This window comes from Littorina saxatilis, linkage group LG3, assembly GCF_037325665.1.
Source record: "Littorina saxatilis isolate snail1 linkage group LG3, US_GU_Lsax_2.0, whole genome shotgun sequence".
Lineage (NCBI taxonomy): Eukaryota > Metazoa > Mollusca > Gastropoda > Littorinimorpha > Littorinidae > Littorina > Littorina saxatilis.
The window spans coordinates 5087291-5105882 of NC_090247.1; the positions used below are offsets into that span (position 1 = coordinate 5087291).

The 18592-nt window shown below is 39.5% G+C and overlaps 1 protein-coding gene across 4 annotated transcripts in view; it reads right to left on the reverse strand.

The window, feature by feature from the left end:
• Positions 1-1131: 1131 nt before the first annotated feature.
• The window catches only part of LOC138961433 (uncharacterized), a 34232-nt gene continuing 16771 nt past the window's right edge, over positions 1132-18592 (reverse strand). For 3 of the 4 annotated variants that reach the window (XM_070333078.1, XM_070333080.1, XM_070333079.1), the window contains exons 2-10: positions 8698-9641; positions 8071-8110; positions 7237-7316; positions 6694-6760; positions 5637-5683; positions 5296-5326; positions 3087-3142; positions 2567-2627; positions 1132-1444 (exon numbers count right to left, since the gene is read on the reverse strand). In XM_070333078.1, coding sequence (XP_070189179.1) covers positions 1233-1444; positions 2567-2627; positions 3087-3142; positions 5296-5326; positions 5637-5683; positions 6694-6760; positions 7237-7316; positions 8071-8110; positions 8698-9641 — 1538 coding nt within the window. In that variant the 3' untranslated portion in view covers positions 1132-1232. Of the gene's footprint in view, positions 1445-2566; positions 2628-3086; positions 3143-5295; positions 5327-5636; positions 5684-6693; positions 6761-7236; positions 7317-8070; positions 8111-8697; positions 9642-13493; positions 13821-18592 lie in introns of those variants that run through there. The other variant, XM_070333081.1, reaches the window with a different exon arrangement.

Here is an 18592-nt window from a genome sequence, read left to right on the forward strand (position 1 = left end):
CCAAAAATGGAAACTGAGAACAAAACATTTGCATCCTCACCTAAATTTTGATGAACAATCAATATCAATTTATTTATTTATTTATTTATTTATTTGGTGTTTAACGTCGTTTTCAACCACGAAGGTTATATCGCGACGAGGGAAAGGGGGGAGATGGGATAGGGGAAAGGGGGGAGATGGGATAGAGCCACTTGTCAATTGTTTCTTGTTCACAAAAGCACCAATCAAAAAATTGCTCCAGGGGCTTGCAACGCAGTACAATATATGACCCTACAGGGAAAATGCAAGCCTCCAGCACAAAGGATCCAACACTTCCCACATACTGCCCGACCAAAATCCTTACAAACATTGACTATATTCCACACAAGAAACACTTAACAAGGGTAAAAGGAGAAACAGAATCCGTTAGTCGCCTCTTACGACATGCGGGGTGCAGAGAAATAAGGATGTGGAAAAGAAGACTTTTGGTAAGTGAAATAAAGGTGATGGATCCAGTCAGGTAGAAATAAGACAACAAAAAAAGAATTGGAAAACTGCAGGGAATAGTAGGGAGAGTTTTCTTGGAAGGAAATATAGGTGAAAGGACTGGTAAGGCAGAAATAAGACAAAAGAAGAGAAGTAAAGGGGTGGGGTAGCTCTGTTTAAACGCTCCCGCCGCGTGAAGGCGACCCCATGGGAGCATCAATATCAATGAACTGTTTGAAAAAGCAAAGTACTCTTAAACAAAGTAATCCTTCTGATACTTAAATGACTGTCACACTTGTGAAATCAGATATCATGGTACGAAAGGTTTTTGAAGCACTACAAATCGATGGGGATCTTATACAGTCAGGGGAGAAGTTTCACAGGATGTCTCAATATCATTATATGTATAGCTTTACGTATTTTGCACAACTTACACGTCTGTTGTAAATTGTAAACGTTTACTATTCATCACGATCGCGTAAATAGCCTGAACAAAACAGAGTGAAAAAAAACAGCGATTCAGGTTACTGGAATGATGTGCTTGTGAATGATGACTGTCTGTGTGTTTGTGCGGTTTTATATGTGTGAGCACGTGTGGTGTGTGTGTGTGTGTGTGTGTGTGTCACTGTGTGTGTGTGTGTGTGTGTGTGTGTGTGTGTGTGTTTGTATGTATGCGTGCGTGCGTGTGTGTGTGTGTGTGTGTTTTTTTTGCGGTGCGTGTTAACGTGCGACGGTGTGTAGCACGCTGCATGTCCACGCAGAACCTCTCATCCAGGCGGATAGAGGTCCAGATCCTCCATGTACTTGACCTCGCAGTTGCAGACAGGACATTGAAGCTTAGGCCTGGCGATCGCTTGCTGTTGCCTAGGAGGGTAAACGTCATCGGTGCAGATTGAACAGAGCTTGTGATCGCATGGCTTGAGGACCTCTGATACTTCGCGTCGAATGCACTTATCGCACAGCTCCGATGCTGGAATCGCTGTGTAGAGATAAAACATATTTAAAACCCCACACGTTGCAAAAGGCGGTCCAGGTGTAACTACCGAAACAGCAGTACTGCACAAGTGATTGATATTCATCTTCTAAAATATGCCTGCTTTATATATGTCGGCCTCTTCACATTATTTACACTTTTAAGTTTGGCACAATACGCGCGTCCGTAAAAATTAAGCGTGACGGAAAATATAACGCTTTCATCAAAGTTAGAAAATTATAAGAATGTAAGAAACATAAAGCATCTTCTCATGTGCAAATTTTTGCAATGTTTAAAGGTATATGTACGCGCTCCCGTGTTTACAAAGTGTAGTTTGCCCATAATCGATGTCAAACGCACCATAAGACCATATAATGACGATATGTCACCATGCGCGGACCATAATACATGCATTACAGCTTGTTCTAGCCTCTGAAAAAGTGAGGATGTCAACAAAGCCGCGGTGTTAGCTCCCTTGCATCAACGTTACATGTGTTGCCAAATCTATAAATAGGACGATCCAGATCAAAATGAAAATTAACATATCTCAACATTGAAGGGGTCCTAGACCACAATATTTTGCAGGGAACTTAATTTAGCATGTCTCCAGCTGTTGGTAAAGCAATTAGCGTGTATAGTCATCGAGTACATATGCCTTTAATTGTACGTAACTTACATGTATATCTAATTATATCACTTTAACATTCACTTTAAGCCATTAGAGGTTTGACGTTATTTTACATCCACACCTGATACTCGAAGATTTGCTCCTTTGTTCCCTTTTAAACTGCGTTAGGAAAAGCAATACGCTATTAACTTAGAAACAGGACCAAATGGTACTTTTTAGATTAGACACAATTCACTCTTGATGCTTGTTCATCATATGAAATAGGAGTGGCAGTCTAGACTTAACCAATTCATGGCTTCGTAAACAAAAGCCTTGTGTGTATTCAAACCTGTTATACATTTAAAACAGGGATTGTGGGTAGTGATATATATAGATTCCAACAAATAGAGAGATTGATAGACAGATAGACAGACACAGAGAATTAAAAGAAGCAAGCACTACATAATTAAAGCTCAGCCTAGTAAGTGCAATAAATGTAACATATAAAAATTATATCTCACGATATCTGAGGCTCCCATTATCATCATGCACTTCATGCGCAGCACAGATCAAGTGCGGAACCTGAAAAGACCAAATTAAGTGAGGATCCTTGTATGTGCATAAAAAGTCAAGACGGAACATTTATGAAAGAAAAGTAAGCAATTTAGGCTACAACAAAAACTAAATATCAAATGCGCTCATGCACCAACCCTAATTACATACTGCAATGATGAGTTACAATAAATACACGAACGTGAGCAAAAATTAACACACACACACACAGTGACACACACACACACACCCACACACACACCCACACACACCCACACACACACCCACAACACACACCCACATACACCCTCTCTCTCTTTCTCTCTCTCAGACACACACACACACAAACACACACACACACACACACACACACACACACACACACACACACACACACACACATTTGCACGAACAATACACAAATTAGCAAAGGTGCATTACGTAAAACATGATTTTTGTGACAAACAATTCAAACTGCATTCAACATACCAGTTGGTCTTCCCGATAAGCCACAGTCTGGCCTGAACTGACCACAGAACTGCTCTCTGAAAGAAAGTAAATCATTATTTTAAGTATTGCTTACAAGACAAGGTTCTGAAGCCATCATGAAACACTATAGAAATAAGTTCCATTCATTAAAAAATATGACGACAAAGAAGAACAAGTCGCGTAAGGCGAAAATACAATATTTAGTCAAGTAGCTGTCGAACTCACAGAATGAAACTGAACGCACTCGTAGCATCGTCAGTCCACCGCTCATGGCAAAGGCAGTGAAATTGACAAGAAGAGCGGGGTAGTAGTTGCGCTGAGAAGGATAGCACGCTTTTCTGTACCTCTCTTCGTTTTAACTTTCTGAGCGTGTTTTTAATCCAAACATATCATATCTATATGTTTTTGGAATCAGGAACCGACAAGGAATTAAGACGAAAGTGTTTTTAAATTGATTTCGAAAATTTAATTTTGATAATTATTTTTAATTTTCAGAGCTTGTTTTTAATCCAAATATAACATATTTATATGTTTTTGGAATCAGAAAATGATGGAGAATAAGATGAACGTAAATTTGGATCGTTTTATAAAAAAAATGTTTTTTTTACAATTTTCAGATTTTTAATGACCAAAGTCATTAATTAATTTTTAAGCCACCAAGCTGAAATGCAATACTGAAGTCCGGGCTTCGTCGGAGATTACTTGACCAAAATTTCAACCAATTTGGTTGAAAAATGAGAGCGTGACAGTGCCGCCTCAACTTTCACGAAAAGCCGGATATGACGTCATCAAAGACATTTATCAAAAAAATGAAAAAAACGTCTGAGGATATCATACCCAGAAACTCTCATGTCAAATTTCATAAAGATCGGTCCAGTAGTTTAGTCTGAATCGCTCTACACACACAGACAGACAGACAGACACACACACATACACCACGACCCTCGTCTCGATTCCCCCCTCTATGTTAAAACATTTAGTCAAAACTTGACTAAATGTTAAAAGACTAATTGCAATACGAATACGAATACGAATACTTTATTATCTCATACAGAGAAATTTCAGTGTGGTGCACATTAAAAGACAAAACAAATAATAAGACAACAGATAAAAATACCATACGAAGCATTACTACACTCGCGCACGCATATGTACACTAACAGGAATAGTAACATGATTCCAAATAGGTTAATTGCCGTCAGCTTTAGCTAAAAGTTTACCGCTAAAAACTATCATTATCACAGGACTAGATATGTCATTGAACAATATTTATCACAGGACTAGTCATTCGAGGGTTATCACACTCAGCATAAGGGTGCACATCAAAGAATATAAAAAAAAAAATTTAAAAAAAATATTCATCACAGAAATCAGTGCATATGTTCACCGGCACACATACTAGTTTTAATGTTTATAAGGAAGTAGGCGAGGTGAACAAAAATAGAAGCAGTTCTCAGGGGAAGAAAAAGAGAATGATCCACCCGATGCAGAGCCAATGTGTGTGTGTGTGTGTGTGTGTGTGTGTGTGTGTGTGTGTGTGTGTGTGTGTGTGTGTGCGTGTGCGTGTACGTGTCTGCGTGTGTGACCCAATAAATTGCCATGCATCAGCAACAAGCAAAATGGCTGAGCAACGCTACCGCATATAATTGTTAAAGTGATCGTATGGTTAACACAGCAATACAAGTAACGGAAGGGGTAAGCCTAACAGGTCTGCACAGGCCCACACACATAATGATTTTGAGATTATATTAATGTGCAAGTAGAAACCGAACATGGAGGGATCTTAAAACGTAGAATTAAGAAGACGCGTACATTTTTTTCTTCTGAGAATCCCCATGCTTTTCACTTCAGGTTCGACGAAAATAAACACATGTGTAAACCAGGCGTGTAAGAGTCTCGCTCAAGTCAGATTATTTCCCTTTGACTGTGCAAAAGAAAATCAGGACTCCGACGCTTAAAGGTACGTAGGACGTTCCTTGTTTTACATTATTTCATGATAATTAGCTTAGTTAGATGGAATTTTTGGCAAGTCATCGTATGTCCGTCAACATTACAGTACAGAAAGTGTCATTTGGGCTCCCTAAGAGATAAACGTCGCAGGAAAACTATTTTAAACTGGAGTTTTAGAAAGTAGAGGTTTTAGTTCCAAGTAAATGTGCCTAGACTTGAAAGCCTTTCTGTCAAATTTGAAAAGAACAAGAACGATTACCTTGCGAGTTTCCCGATGCAGTCTCTGCAACCTGATAGAAACAGAAGATACGTGTAATAAAGGAAGCATTAGACAGCAAACTACTACTGAGATCACAACTCACAGAGACAGTGCAAAATTACACTTATAGCAACGTGTATACAGAAGAGGATCAAATCTCATCAACGAATACATAGTTCATTATCTTTGTCGTATATATACAACGCGAAAGCCATCACGTGATATTACACTGCAAACATTCGCAAGAGATTTAGGAGACATAACCTCTCATTCTCATCCAAATTAACCCAAACACATTATCAGCTACAAAACATGTTATAAAGCAAATGCAAGTTACTTACTGGAGCTGTATCAGATTCGCCCATATTGATGCACTCTTCGCTCGAATCTGAAAGCAAGTCAAGTAAAATGATCACACTGGTGTTTGTTTGGTTTGTTGTTGTATTGTTTTTGTAAACTCTTAAACTTCTAGACTGAGAACATTCAAAACAAACAGACAAAAACACGAAACGCGTGTATTCAGCACAGAATACATACAGTTGCGGATGTTTGACTTAAAACATTGAACAAACAACACATAGCTAGAGCACAAAAAACACTAACAAGATTTACGATGTTAAATTAAAAAAGATTAAATGACAGCATATTAAGATTTTCAGTTTGGCTATGTGAGGAAATGACCCATGCCCTTGCATTTAACACTCTTTAAAAAAACACGATTTAATCACTTTTTACGCATGTTCTGAGAAGGCAATTCATATCTGAAGGTGAGCAGACAATTCTATAGATATTCATTTCTCTTGTCATTATCGTTTATTTAATGGGATTTCATTTAATTTCATTCTGCCATATGAATATATTATTACACACACGCGGTTACACAGGCCAAGATTAAGTTTGCCTCCAATCAGTAATATGCATGTGTTTTGCACGTTTGATGCAGTGTTGTTCGCAGGCCTCGGTCATTGACGCATATTTTCTTGCTCTGACGCCTTGGTCCGATCGTTTTGACATGCAGGAGCTATTCTGACCAAACTGGTTTTTTTGTAGCCAGAACATGTAGACCTCTAGGTATTTTCAACTGACCCATGGTCCTCTTAGTTTTGGAACAATACTGGATGATGTATGTATTGTACTCTTTGAGTACAAGGACTATTTCCACACTAAAACAACTGACAAGGAAGCCGTACATAGTGACTAGTCTATACTGGTTTATCATTTCAGAGCCCTCAAAGACTATGACTGCCTTGTTTGTTTGTTTGTTTGTTTGTTTGTTTGTTTGTTTGTTTGTTTGTGTGGTTTTGTGTTAGTTAGTTTCTTTGTTTGTTTGTTTGTTTGATTGTTTGTTTTTTGTATTTTTTGTTGTTTGTGAATAAACATGGTTTTTCAAATACATACCTGGGCCTATGTCTTCTTCGTCAGAGGGTCTTGCCAGCAAACTCCGACTGTGGTGACGAAGCTGTAGCTGTGACAATCAATGAGTAGCATTAGCATGGTCTGCAGTAAAATATTAGCTTTAGGTCTAAATACACACTTAAGCAGCCATTCACTCAGCCAGAAAGAAAGAGAGACAGACAGAGAGGGGGAGAAAATAATGTATATTATTAAACTCTATGTAAACACTAGACTACACATGTTTAGATATATATACCTTACCTAATTTTCTTCCTACAAACACAAAGACTCTCTCTCTCTCTCTCTCTTTCTCTCTCTCTCTCTCTCTCTCTCTCTCTCTCTCTCTCTCTCTCTCTCTCTCTCTCTCTCTCTCTCTCTCTCTCTCTCTCTCTCTCTCTCTCTCTCTCTCGCACACACACACGCAGAAATGGACACAAAACAGCACCTGTCTACAAAATGTCAGTGCCTTCAAAATACCATATTTAATACAGATGTCTAGTACCTTAACCACCTTATCTTCCAATAATATCTTTGCTTTAGAAATACCTGTATTGGGTTTCCAGGAGGAATGAGCTGTGCACCATTGCTGCCTTCTCCTCTTGTGACAGCAGCCTCGTTTGTCGCTTCTACAGAAATGTACACAAGAAACCTTCAGCTGTGTACAAGCAATAAAAAGTATAGTATGGAGAACACCACCTATAACATCTCCCTCTTCTCCTTTGTATAAACATGTACTGTTCATTTCATGCTAGCACTGATACGTCATTTTTAATTTCATTATAACGTCTATGTGAAGTCATATTTATGTAAGGCCACAAAAAAAATAGGTGTGGTTAAGGTAACATTGCCCAAAAAAATAGGGTAGGAAGGTAGGCAATCACTTTTCTTTTTTTTTAAACTTTTTTTCTAATGTGTACAAATTAAACCTACTTGACAGGAAAATAAGTGTGCGACTCGAGCGCTGTCGCTTTTATTGCGTTTTCTGCACTCGATTGTTTTTTTGGTTTTTTTTGACAAATGTAATAAAAAGTTATAGGGTCGGCCCCTAAAAATAGGGTAGGTCGGGTTACCGTAACCACACCTATTTTTTTTTTAGGCCTAATATGATTCATATATCGAGAACATATTTATGCTTCTTCTAAATCCTGTTCTTCCTCTTTTGTTTCCTCGTTAATAGACTTTACAATTGCAACTTGTTAGTGCGCACTCGCACACACACACACACACACACACACACACACACACACACACACACACACACACACACACACGCACGCACGCACGCGAACACACACACACACACACACATACACATACACACACACACACACACACACACACACACACACCTCTGTTACACTTGCACACACCAGGACTTACGATTGGTGTCGTCTGTGCACTGTACGGGAAACAGTAGATTCTGTTAAAAAAAAACACAGGAAGTTGCAAGTCAAAAGGATGAATGAAAATGGTTAATTTTGTTCCATAGACCAATTCACACTCCCTTGCTTTATTTAAAATGTTTTTAAATGTTCTTTTTCACCTGAGTACCACGCAATTCCTCTCTCGCTCTCTCTCTCTCTCTCTCTCTCTCTCTCTCTCTCTCTCTCTCTCTCTCTCTCTCTCTCTCTCTCTCTCTATCTCTCTCTCGCTCTCTCTCTCCTCTCGTTCTCTCTCTCTATCTCTCGCTCTCTCTCTCTCGCTCTCTATCTCTCAGTCTCTCTCTCTCGCTCTCTCTCTCTCTCTCTCTCTCTCTCTCTCTCTCTCTCTCTCTCTCTCTCTCTCTATGTATCACAGTTTACCCTGAGCCCTTAATCGAAGTTAAGAATCATTTCATATTCAACATTTAAAAAAAATAATTATCGATAGGACATGGCCGTTGTAAGAGTTTGGACCCACAATAGATTGCCTTCGCCATTTCATTCGCATTCCACCACACAACGCAACCGTCAGTATCTGGTACAAAATCATTTACACATGAATGTTTTGCGCTAGGAATATATTTACCTGAAGCATCCCATAGGTCATTGGCGATTCTCCGCTCTCTGGGGGCGCGGGGGAGGAAAACAGGTCCAGGTCGTCAAAAGCAGGACTCTCTGATGACTCCAGCAATGGGCAGCACATACCATCTCTACAACATGGCCCTGGATTAGCCGCGCAAGTCTGATTTCTCCTATCAGGGGGTTCGGGCGGGGACGATGGTTGTTCTCGGCAAGAGCAGCTGCGTGCGACATCTGGGGAAATGTATGTTTCGGGTAAACTGCCGAAAAATATTTCCACAGCCCGAAAGAACAGCCTTCGAGCTGAACGGTTTCTTTCAGAACGCTGTGCCGAAGGCGGGCAGAAAAAGATATCCTGCATGAGCTGGCGCAGCATCAACGCCGTGTTTCTCATGTGACTGAGACGAGGAGACAGTGCTGGGAACAGTTGCTCGACCTCTGTACAGTAATTGATTAAAAGGCACAAGACGAAGTACAGGAAAACAAGAAATGATCTGACTTTGTTCACGTCGGCAAACGTCGGTTTATCGTCTGGTTCCTTTGGGCCTTTTCTCTCCTTCTCGCCATCTTCGTCATCATCATCTCCTCTGCCAGAGCCGGGTATAGGGCTTTGATATTCACGGCTGTCAATGACGCCACATCTCCCGCTGCCTCCTTGTTCACCTTTCAACTGCTGGCCTTCCTTTTTGTCCGAGTCCAGTCCATCCGAAGGAGTGCAGTCACCGCCAGAGGCCACGGAGATGTCAAGGCTTTTGTCGTCTTTTGGCTCAAAGCCGCTTTTCTTTGTCCCTTCCAGTTTACCTGGGCAAGCCCAGGGTAAGATGTTAACGCAGGCTGAGTTTGGACAGCACATACTTGTAGGGCCTGGGTTGGGTTCAACACCACCTCTCAACAGTAGCAGACGGATGAGGGCGAGAACAAGAAGCTTCTCCATGGTCAGTTGAATCCTTCCTGTGACAGATGTAGGTAGATTTGTGTAATGTAAATGTTCATCACTCGTAAAATAGTGTAGAGGTAGTGTAAGAGGTTCACATATATACATGTGTGAATAAGGATTGTTTTAATGTTGAAGTGTGCAATCACTTAATTCTGTTTGGGCAGAGTCACTGTGTAAAGAATGTTCGTCTTGGTGCTGTTGTCTTTGCTCAAGTCAGTGCAACATTTTGATTATCTCCCTTGCACTGCATGCCAGTCTACTAAGCTCTATCTGTCTGAGGATAACTGCTGTGTGGTTATTTCCCCTGCCAATAAAAACGGCAGTCTTGATTAAGAATACAATTTACAGCTAAAAGTACAACAATATATATCTATATGATTTTGCAAAGGCCAGCAACAAGCTTCAAGGTATAAATGGATAGTGATACTGATGATTCCTCAGGCCAGGGACAACACTTGTGCAACATTACACTTACATTTTATTTAAAATGTATGTAAACTAGAAAATAACGTTAGGACATTTTCAAAAAGTTACAGCACACTCATTATCAGGCTTTGGATTAAAAAAAACACGGTTTTTGTTGTTGGTTTTGGGTTGTTTATTTGTGTTTTTTACTGATGACACGTTACTCAAACACCCCTCCCCTTCTTTCATTCAAAATGCAAATTAAATCACGAAAACTTAGATCACCAAGTTAAACGCCATCCCTCCCCTTACTCCTTCAAAAATTAGAACAGGTAGAACCGAACAAATTTGCTTTTTTTCCTTGTAATGATTATGATTTTCTTTCTCATGTTGTTTGACTATCTCGCATGATAATGATTTATGGCATGCCTTACGCTTAGGCGCCGTTCGAGTTGAAACATGCAGATTTCCTTGTCGTTTTAAGTGGGTCATACGACAGAAGACCCCACTGTATTGCTGCACAGGGCAGGGGCTGCTATAGTAAGTTATAGTCGACAACTTAACAGAAAATCTTCACGGCAAATGGGAAGCTCATATTACAAGAACATGAGAGGACGCGTTGCAAACCGCACTTGACCCGAGTAACCTACTTAGGCCTTCTTTTTTTCATACAGGCGCAGACATATAATTATTTCATTTTTCTCAGAGATTTTATAATCAATAGGTTTCACGCGGAATTACTTTTTAAGTGAACGTATACTCCGAAGAATGCACGAATAAATACAGTCATCATGATAAGTTTACTGTAAACTAAATTTGAACAATAAGCTTTATATTTGTATCTGTGATTCTTCAAAAAGCGGAAGATTCTGTTATCACAAATGAAAATCACACACACACACACACACACACACACACACACACACACACACACACACACACACACATACACACACACACACACACACATGCAATCACAGACACACACACACATGCAATCAGACACACACACACACACACACACACACACACACACACACACACACACACACACACACACACACACTTTTTCAGGCATGCGCCTGTTTCCTAACTCGTATAAGGAGTCGGTATACAATTAGGTCCATAATGGAACAGTCTGTGTGCTTTTATGTGTATTTCCTGCACAGTACACAACCGGTTTCAGTTCGCAATAACCTAGCTTGAACGTTGTATGTCTTGCGAAGTTATTCATGTAGAAGACCCTGTTTTAGTTCAGTTGATTTGTGTTTTTTGCTTAATGCATGTGTCAAGTCCATAAGAGGACCGTCTGCTGGGCATCGATCTTTTTTACCTGCAGGGTTGCGATTTGCAGCCATGCATGCGTTGCAGAGAGAAGAGCTTGTCGCGTTTTCCTTATTGATTGGTGTCAAAAAGCAAGTGTCAGCTTGCAGCAATGAACATTGCACCAGGATGTGGATGAGTTCTGTGCTGCAAATTGGTGCATTTTGGTTTCGGAAATGTAATAAATAATGCTAATTCATGTATGCAAAGAAAAACGTTTGTACGTTTACATTGTCTTCATCATCTTCGTGTGTGCGAAATTTTCTTAGTGCATTCAGTTTGTCTTCAATGTAATATATTTAGGCATGGCGGCGGTGCGTTGTGAAACAAAATTGTGCGATGTCGTTCTTGTGAGGAATGAGCGTTAAAAACATATGGCCATTGTGAAAATCAAGTTTGGATGCAGCTGGATACGAATGGAATATCAATCTTTTTGGGGGACAATTTTTATACCAGCTGATACAAAGGTTAGTACGTGTTTGTCACACACACATTCGCTAACACACACACAAACACATACACACACACACACACACACACACACACACACACACACACACACATGCACTTACACACAAACATACTCACAATGACACACACACTAAGGCGCACAAACATTTATCTTTGGTCTTTTATGTATACAGAATTGCATTGATAGACTTTGTAGGAGAGTTATCAAGTTGCAACCTTTTAAAGTTGCAAGTGTAAGCAGAGCCTACATTTATACACGCATGCAAGACACCCGTTTAGGCACACCAGGTTTATTGCTTTCTTCAAAGTGGGACATGCCTGCGAGCCCATCCGTCACACACACGCACACCACACAGGCGCCTGGCTCTTAGTTGACGGTTGTGTGATCAGTACCGTATTTTCAATTACAATTGTATGTGACACAAGAAAAGATAACACACACACACACACACACACACACACACACACACACACACACACACACACACACACACACACACACACACACACACACACACACACACACACACACACACACACACACACATACACACACACACACACACACACACACACACACACACACACACGTGCAAATTAACACACGTTATACACATACAAGAAACATATACACTTAAAAATTGTTAACCATTAACCTTCAAGCATCTGATAAATGACCATTACATAGTACAGTTATTTTGATAAAACATGGTTGTCTCAAGTGAACTTTTTTGGCGTATATATATATATATATATATATATCAAAGTGGAAATGTTAACCCAACAGTAAATATATAAGTCCGTAAATACTCGCTTAGCCTCGACTCAAAATCAGAACAAGCATAAAAGCAATAACATCCACTAATAGTATCTTCTAAATTACACTTTGTGCATACAATGATTCTTTCTTGCTCATATTTTTTCTCCAATTTCTTACCCATAATCTTTGACGTCTCTACCAATCATATTTAAAAAAGAAATAATGATAATAATCAACAACAAAAACAACAAAAAATAAGTCTCAAGAATAAAAACTAAATGCTGTAGAAAATTCAATATTTTGTGTTTGTTCTTTGTAACCTATTTTCATGACAAGAACAGCTGATTATATCACCGCAAAAAGTTTAAAACAATATCTGCAAGCCCACATTTTGCATAGGATCATCAAAGTCCTCCAATTAAGGCAAAGTGTTTTGCTACAGTATACACAAGAAACCGTCACGACCCGAGCGAGTGATACGATAGTAAATTACAATTATTGGTACTGTTCAGTTGTCGTTATAGTTTGTTTTTGTAATTTTTCTCAGTTATACGTTGCATCATCTCGTCTGCTCTATGAAGGTTTTCCATTTTAAAACAAAACACGGAAACTGCACCAAAAAGAAATTAGGTCCAACCGTTATCGTTGTTACAAAAAAAAAAGGTTGACACAAAAAGCGTGAAAACAGGAAAAAAAACATTCAGTTTTGTGGAATTTTTGTTGATAATTGCTCTGTACAAAAGTCGAATCAATGAAAGGTGTGTCCCGTAGATTCGCGCTGATTGGCCTTTTGGGTCACTAAAGTTTAGAGCTGCTTGAGTCTTATTTTTATGTAGCCGGTTAAATATTTGCTGATCAAATTATTCAGGACAGGTGTTCGATGCATAAATGAAAAAAACTCACTTACCGCCGCTGTATTTGTGTTGTGTTGGAATTAAAAATCCTTTCAATGCAATACACTTCTTCACTGTGCTTCGCAACTGCCAGGCATTCTATCAAGGGTCAGAAATATTAACCAATCGGGACGATACGTACGGGTAGGAGCGTCTATTTTCAGGAGTAGGGGAGACAGGTGTTGGTAAGCAAAAGTCGTGAGCGGATTATTTTAAAAGTACATGATCGTTTAAAACTTCATTTAAAAAATGTATTACTGATTTCTCTTTCGTGTTGTCACGTTGTCTTACAAACTAAGATATCAATACACGTGGTCTCAGCATTTATGAACACCGTATGTGTGTGTGTGTGTGTGTGTGTGTGTGTGTGTGTTTGTGGGGGTGTGTGAGTGTGTGTGGCAGTGTGGGTGTGTGTGGCAGTGTGGGTGTGTGTGGCAGTGTGTGTGTGAGTGTGTGTGTGTATGTGTGTGTGCGTGTGTGTGTGTGTGTGTGAGTGTGTGAGAGAGAGAGAGAGAGAGGGGGAGGGAGAGAGAGAGAGGGAGAGAGAGAGAGAGTGAGAGAGTGAGAGAGAGAGAGAGAGAGAGAGAGAGAGTGTGAGTAGGTCTGTCTTTCTTTCTGTATGAGTTGACATTAGTTTAAATTAAATCTGTATCTTTACTGTCCACTATTCGGGACATTACAACAACAATAACACAAACAAACAAACTTGATACCCCAAAACCTGATTTAAACGAATGCAAATGACAATTAAACAAAACTGGCGCTTTAAGCAACCAAGACAAACGTCCATCTATTATTCAAGAACACTATTTGAGAATAAGTTCGAAATTTAGGCTGGTACTTAGCTACAGCAGAATTCGATGTATTTTAGATCCATCTAAAAACGTATTGTTTTCTCAATAACAAACGTTACAATAACTTACCTTTCTTGTTTTTTGATTCGATGTATTTTAGATCCTCCAGAGCCAATCCATGACTTAGGTACTATGTCGTACTGAGTAATCAACTAGTTGATTTAATATTAATAAAGACAGTTTTGTAAAAGTGATAGTAATGAATTCCTGATTAAAGAAATGGTATGCTTAAATTGCCTTGTATTGACTCGTTACAACTGGATTAATCAACACAGCAACCAAACAAGGATACCTTCTTTCTAATTTAATAAATGTGGATGATATTTTTGTGTTACATTGATTACCGGATAACTGTTTTGCGTATTATGTAATAACCCGACGGTCTACCTTGTTTTTGATGGTAGATTTGTTTTGAAGACACCGTCATAAGCTTTAGGCTTGTTTTCGTATAGATATTTTAACAGCCTAGAAGGAAACACTCTACTATAATGTGGTATCTTTATATATTTTCAATAGGTATACGTGTGTTACGCGTGATTGTTCTGAAAAGTGACTATTACATGATTGTTCTGAAAGTCTACTATTTATTTCATCGCAATCATGTAAGCCCTCATACGTGATTGTTCTGAAAGCTTACTAATTTACATGATTGTTCTGAAACTCTACTAAAGGTAAACTTGCTTCACCCGCGAAATGTTGTCAGATATAGAACAATATGAATACCCCTGCCCAACGAAGTTGGAGGGGGGTATACTGGATTCACTTTGTCCATCTGTCTGTGTGTATGTCTGTATGTATATATATGGAACAATATTTTGATACAATGATACTAAATCTTAAGTGATATTCATCATATTGATATTTATACCCCAGCCCAATGAAGTTGGAGGGGGTATACTGGATTCACTTTGTCCGTCTGTCTGTGTGTATGTATGTACGTAAATGGAACAATATTTTGATAGAATGATACTGAATCTTAAGTGAAATTGATATTTATACCCCAGCCCAATGAATACAAACTCAACAAGTAATACGTTTCATACATTAAACATGTCTTCTTTATTGTTCTCAACTCAAAATTCAAATTAAATGTTCAAAGACAAAAATTATTTATAATCTTCAAAAATGTAATGATTCTTCTTGAGTATTCCCAACTCAAAATTCTAATTACAGGTATTAAAGGGACACAGACATTTTTGATTTTTCCTCTTTGCCATGCTATGTGGCTAGGTCACCAAAATGGATTGAAAGGCATGGCAAAGAGGGAAAATGAAAGCTACTTTTTGGCCCTTTAAAGACGAAAGGCACAACAAATAATTTTCACAAATGAAACTTTATCTTTTATTTTTATGAACTAAAAATTCAAGTGGAGAGGGGATGAGAGACGTGAGGAGATGGCCGGGGTTGCGATATGGGAGGGGAGTCTGGGCTATAAAGTTCTTGCACGCAAGACCATATATACTTTTTGTGTGTGTGGGGGGGGGAGTATTTTGTTTACCAACTCTCTCTCTCTCTCTCTCTCTCTCTCTCTCTCTCTCTCTCTCTCTCTCTCTCTCTCTCTCTCTCTCTCTCTCTCTCTCTCTCTCTCTCTCTCTCTCTCCCTCTCTCTCTCTCTCTCTCTGTGAATATTTTTGTCATCCTAAATGTTGGGGGGGGGGGGGGCAAAAAGACATGTTTGCCCCCACCCCCCCCCCCCCCCCCCCCGTAGGACCAGCTGTCCCCCCCCCCCCCTCGTTTCCGACGCCAGTGCACTGGGTACATACGCACACACACACCACACATACGCACACATGAAAGCTAAATTTATTAGCACATCTCTGTTTTCAGTTACACTTTTTTTTTATCACACAGCAACCACCAGAATTTTTTTATGAATTATTCAAATGGTTTGATAAAGTGGCAATTGATATGAATTAACCTCCCCCACCCCCTACACCTAAAACAAAAAAGGGAGTGGAGAGACGGATCAACTCAAACACACACAAACACGCATTATGAAGCTGTTTCGGACACAGAAAAAAACACCCAAAAAAACCACGAAGACACAAAGTATACATATTGCTCCATATCTGACAACATTTCACGGGTGAAGCAAGTTTACCTTTAGTAGAGTTTCAGAACAATCATGTAAATTAGTAAGCTTTCAGAACAATCACGTATGAGGGCTTACATGATTACGATGAAATAAATAGTAGACTTTCAGAACAATCATGTAATAGTCACTTTTCAGAACAATCACGCGTAACATCCCTGCCCAACGAAGTGTGTTTGAGTTGATCCGTCTTCTGTGTGCTCGACAGCTTCAGACAGTCTTAGGACCACTGGGTAGGGCGGATGGTGGTGGTAAGAGCGACGGGAGGGTGAATGTTTATGGTCTGCCGGTCTGCGAGATAAGAGATGTCAGCAGAAGCTCGAGGTGAGGGTGAATGATAGTGGTTAGAGTTGAAGGAGGGGGATGTCCGCTCTGCCTTGTTGCCTTTCCGTCGGGGTGGAATATTTTAGATTGAATAGTGCTGTTCATATCAAGCAGAAATGGTGTTACGATAAACACTTGTAATTTTCTTGGCGTGAAGTTTTTAACGTGAATTTGAAAAATATGGTTTGAGGTACACATCCATGAATAATTGTATGCATAAGGGTACCTTTATTATAACTTAGCCTTGCCTTCAGAGGAAGAATGCCTAAGTTCATGTAGTCTAACTCAGATAGGGTTGTTTTCTTTAATAATACTATTTTAAGCGCTCGTTTATGTAATCTTATTAGTGGTTTGAATGAATTTTCACTTGCCGAGTCCCACAAGGTAGACGCGTAGTCAATAACAGACTGAATATGAGCATTAAAGAATAATTTCCTGGCTTCCAAATTCAGAAAGTGCTTCAGTGATTCTAGATAATAGAATAGATAAACCTTCTTGGACACTTGTTTAGACAGTTCGATGTGGTGTGACCAAGACAGGTTGTTATCAATGGTCACTCCCAAAACTTTATGATGGTCGACTTTTTCAACAAGTTTATCATTAACCGTTAGATCGTGAAATATTGAGGTTATGTTCTGGCGTTTTTGCCTAGTTGTTATTATCATGCTTTTTGTTTTTGGGGGGTTAAGGGACATGTGATTTAGCTCAGTCCATTCACTCAACTGCTTTAAACTTTCTTGCAGTGTTTCTGATAAGCGACTTAAATTGGTGTTACTAGAATGTATGGTTGTGTCATCTGCAAAAAGTTCACATAAATTCTCAATGTGAAGGGGAAGGTCATTTATGTATATATATAGAGAAGAGGAGAGGGCCTAAAACTGGCCCTTGTGGTACGCCATATCGTACATCCTGCATACTTGATGCTGAGGCGTTTGCGTATACAGCCTGTTGCCTGTCACTAAGAAAAGAAGTTATAAGTTCAACAGAATCAATCCCGAGTCCATACAAGAGAGAGAGAGAGAGAGAGAGAGAGAGAGAGAGAGAGACAGAGACAGACAGAGAGAGAGAGAGAGAGAGAGAAAGTGAGAGAGGGGGAGGGAGAGAGAGAGAGAGAGAGAGAGAGAGAGAGGCAGGCAAGCAGGCAGGCAGACAGACAGACAGACAGACAGACAGACAGACAAAAAACAGAGAGAGAGATAGCGGGACGTGGGAGAGATTGTTTCAATCACCATTTAGTTGAGAGAATGTTGAGAACAATCAAGGCCAATCGATATGTGCATGTTACAAAACTGAACACAATGGATCGCTCAGTGTCGGGAAACCATAATACATAAAATATAAAAACATACAAGGCAGAAAGCAGACTTCACTTAGTTCTCATCATTGTCTGCTGGCTAGGAGTATATAACTGAGTCCCAAAAAGGTAAACACACGAATTACACAGCGAAAATAACTCCGGCCTCTGCGCAACAATTTCGCATGGGTTTTAGAGCACAAAACTCATGGAAGTGTTGGAATTTAAGACCATATAACACAATGAGGGGGGCGGGTGGTAGCGTGGTAAAGTTCCACTGCTAGCAAAACATCCACCAACAAAATGAGCGTATGCCCTAAGCCATATTTATAGCATCTTTATGAGATTGAAAATACGTCAATATATCATTTTGCTACAAAAGTACTGCCTCTACGAAGACATTGGAAAAGAAACACAACCCTCAGCGAAACGAAATCTGAGAACCTAGTTACTTTTCTTCAAATAATTTGATATTTTTCTCTGCATAACAAAATCTGAAACAGAGTTAATGTGCTGTGAATTACCAAACGTTTTAACACACACAAAAAA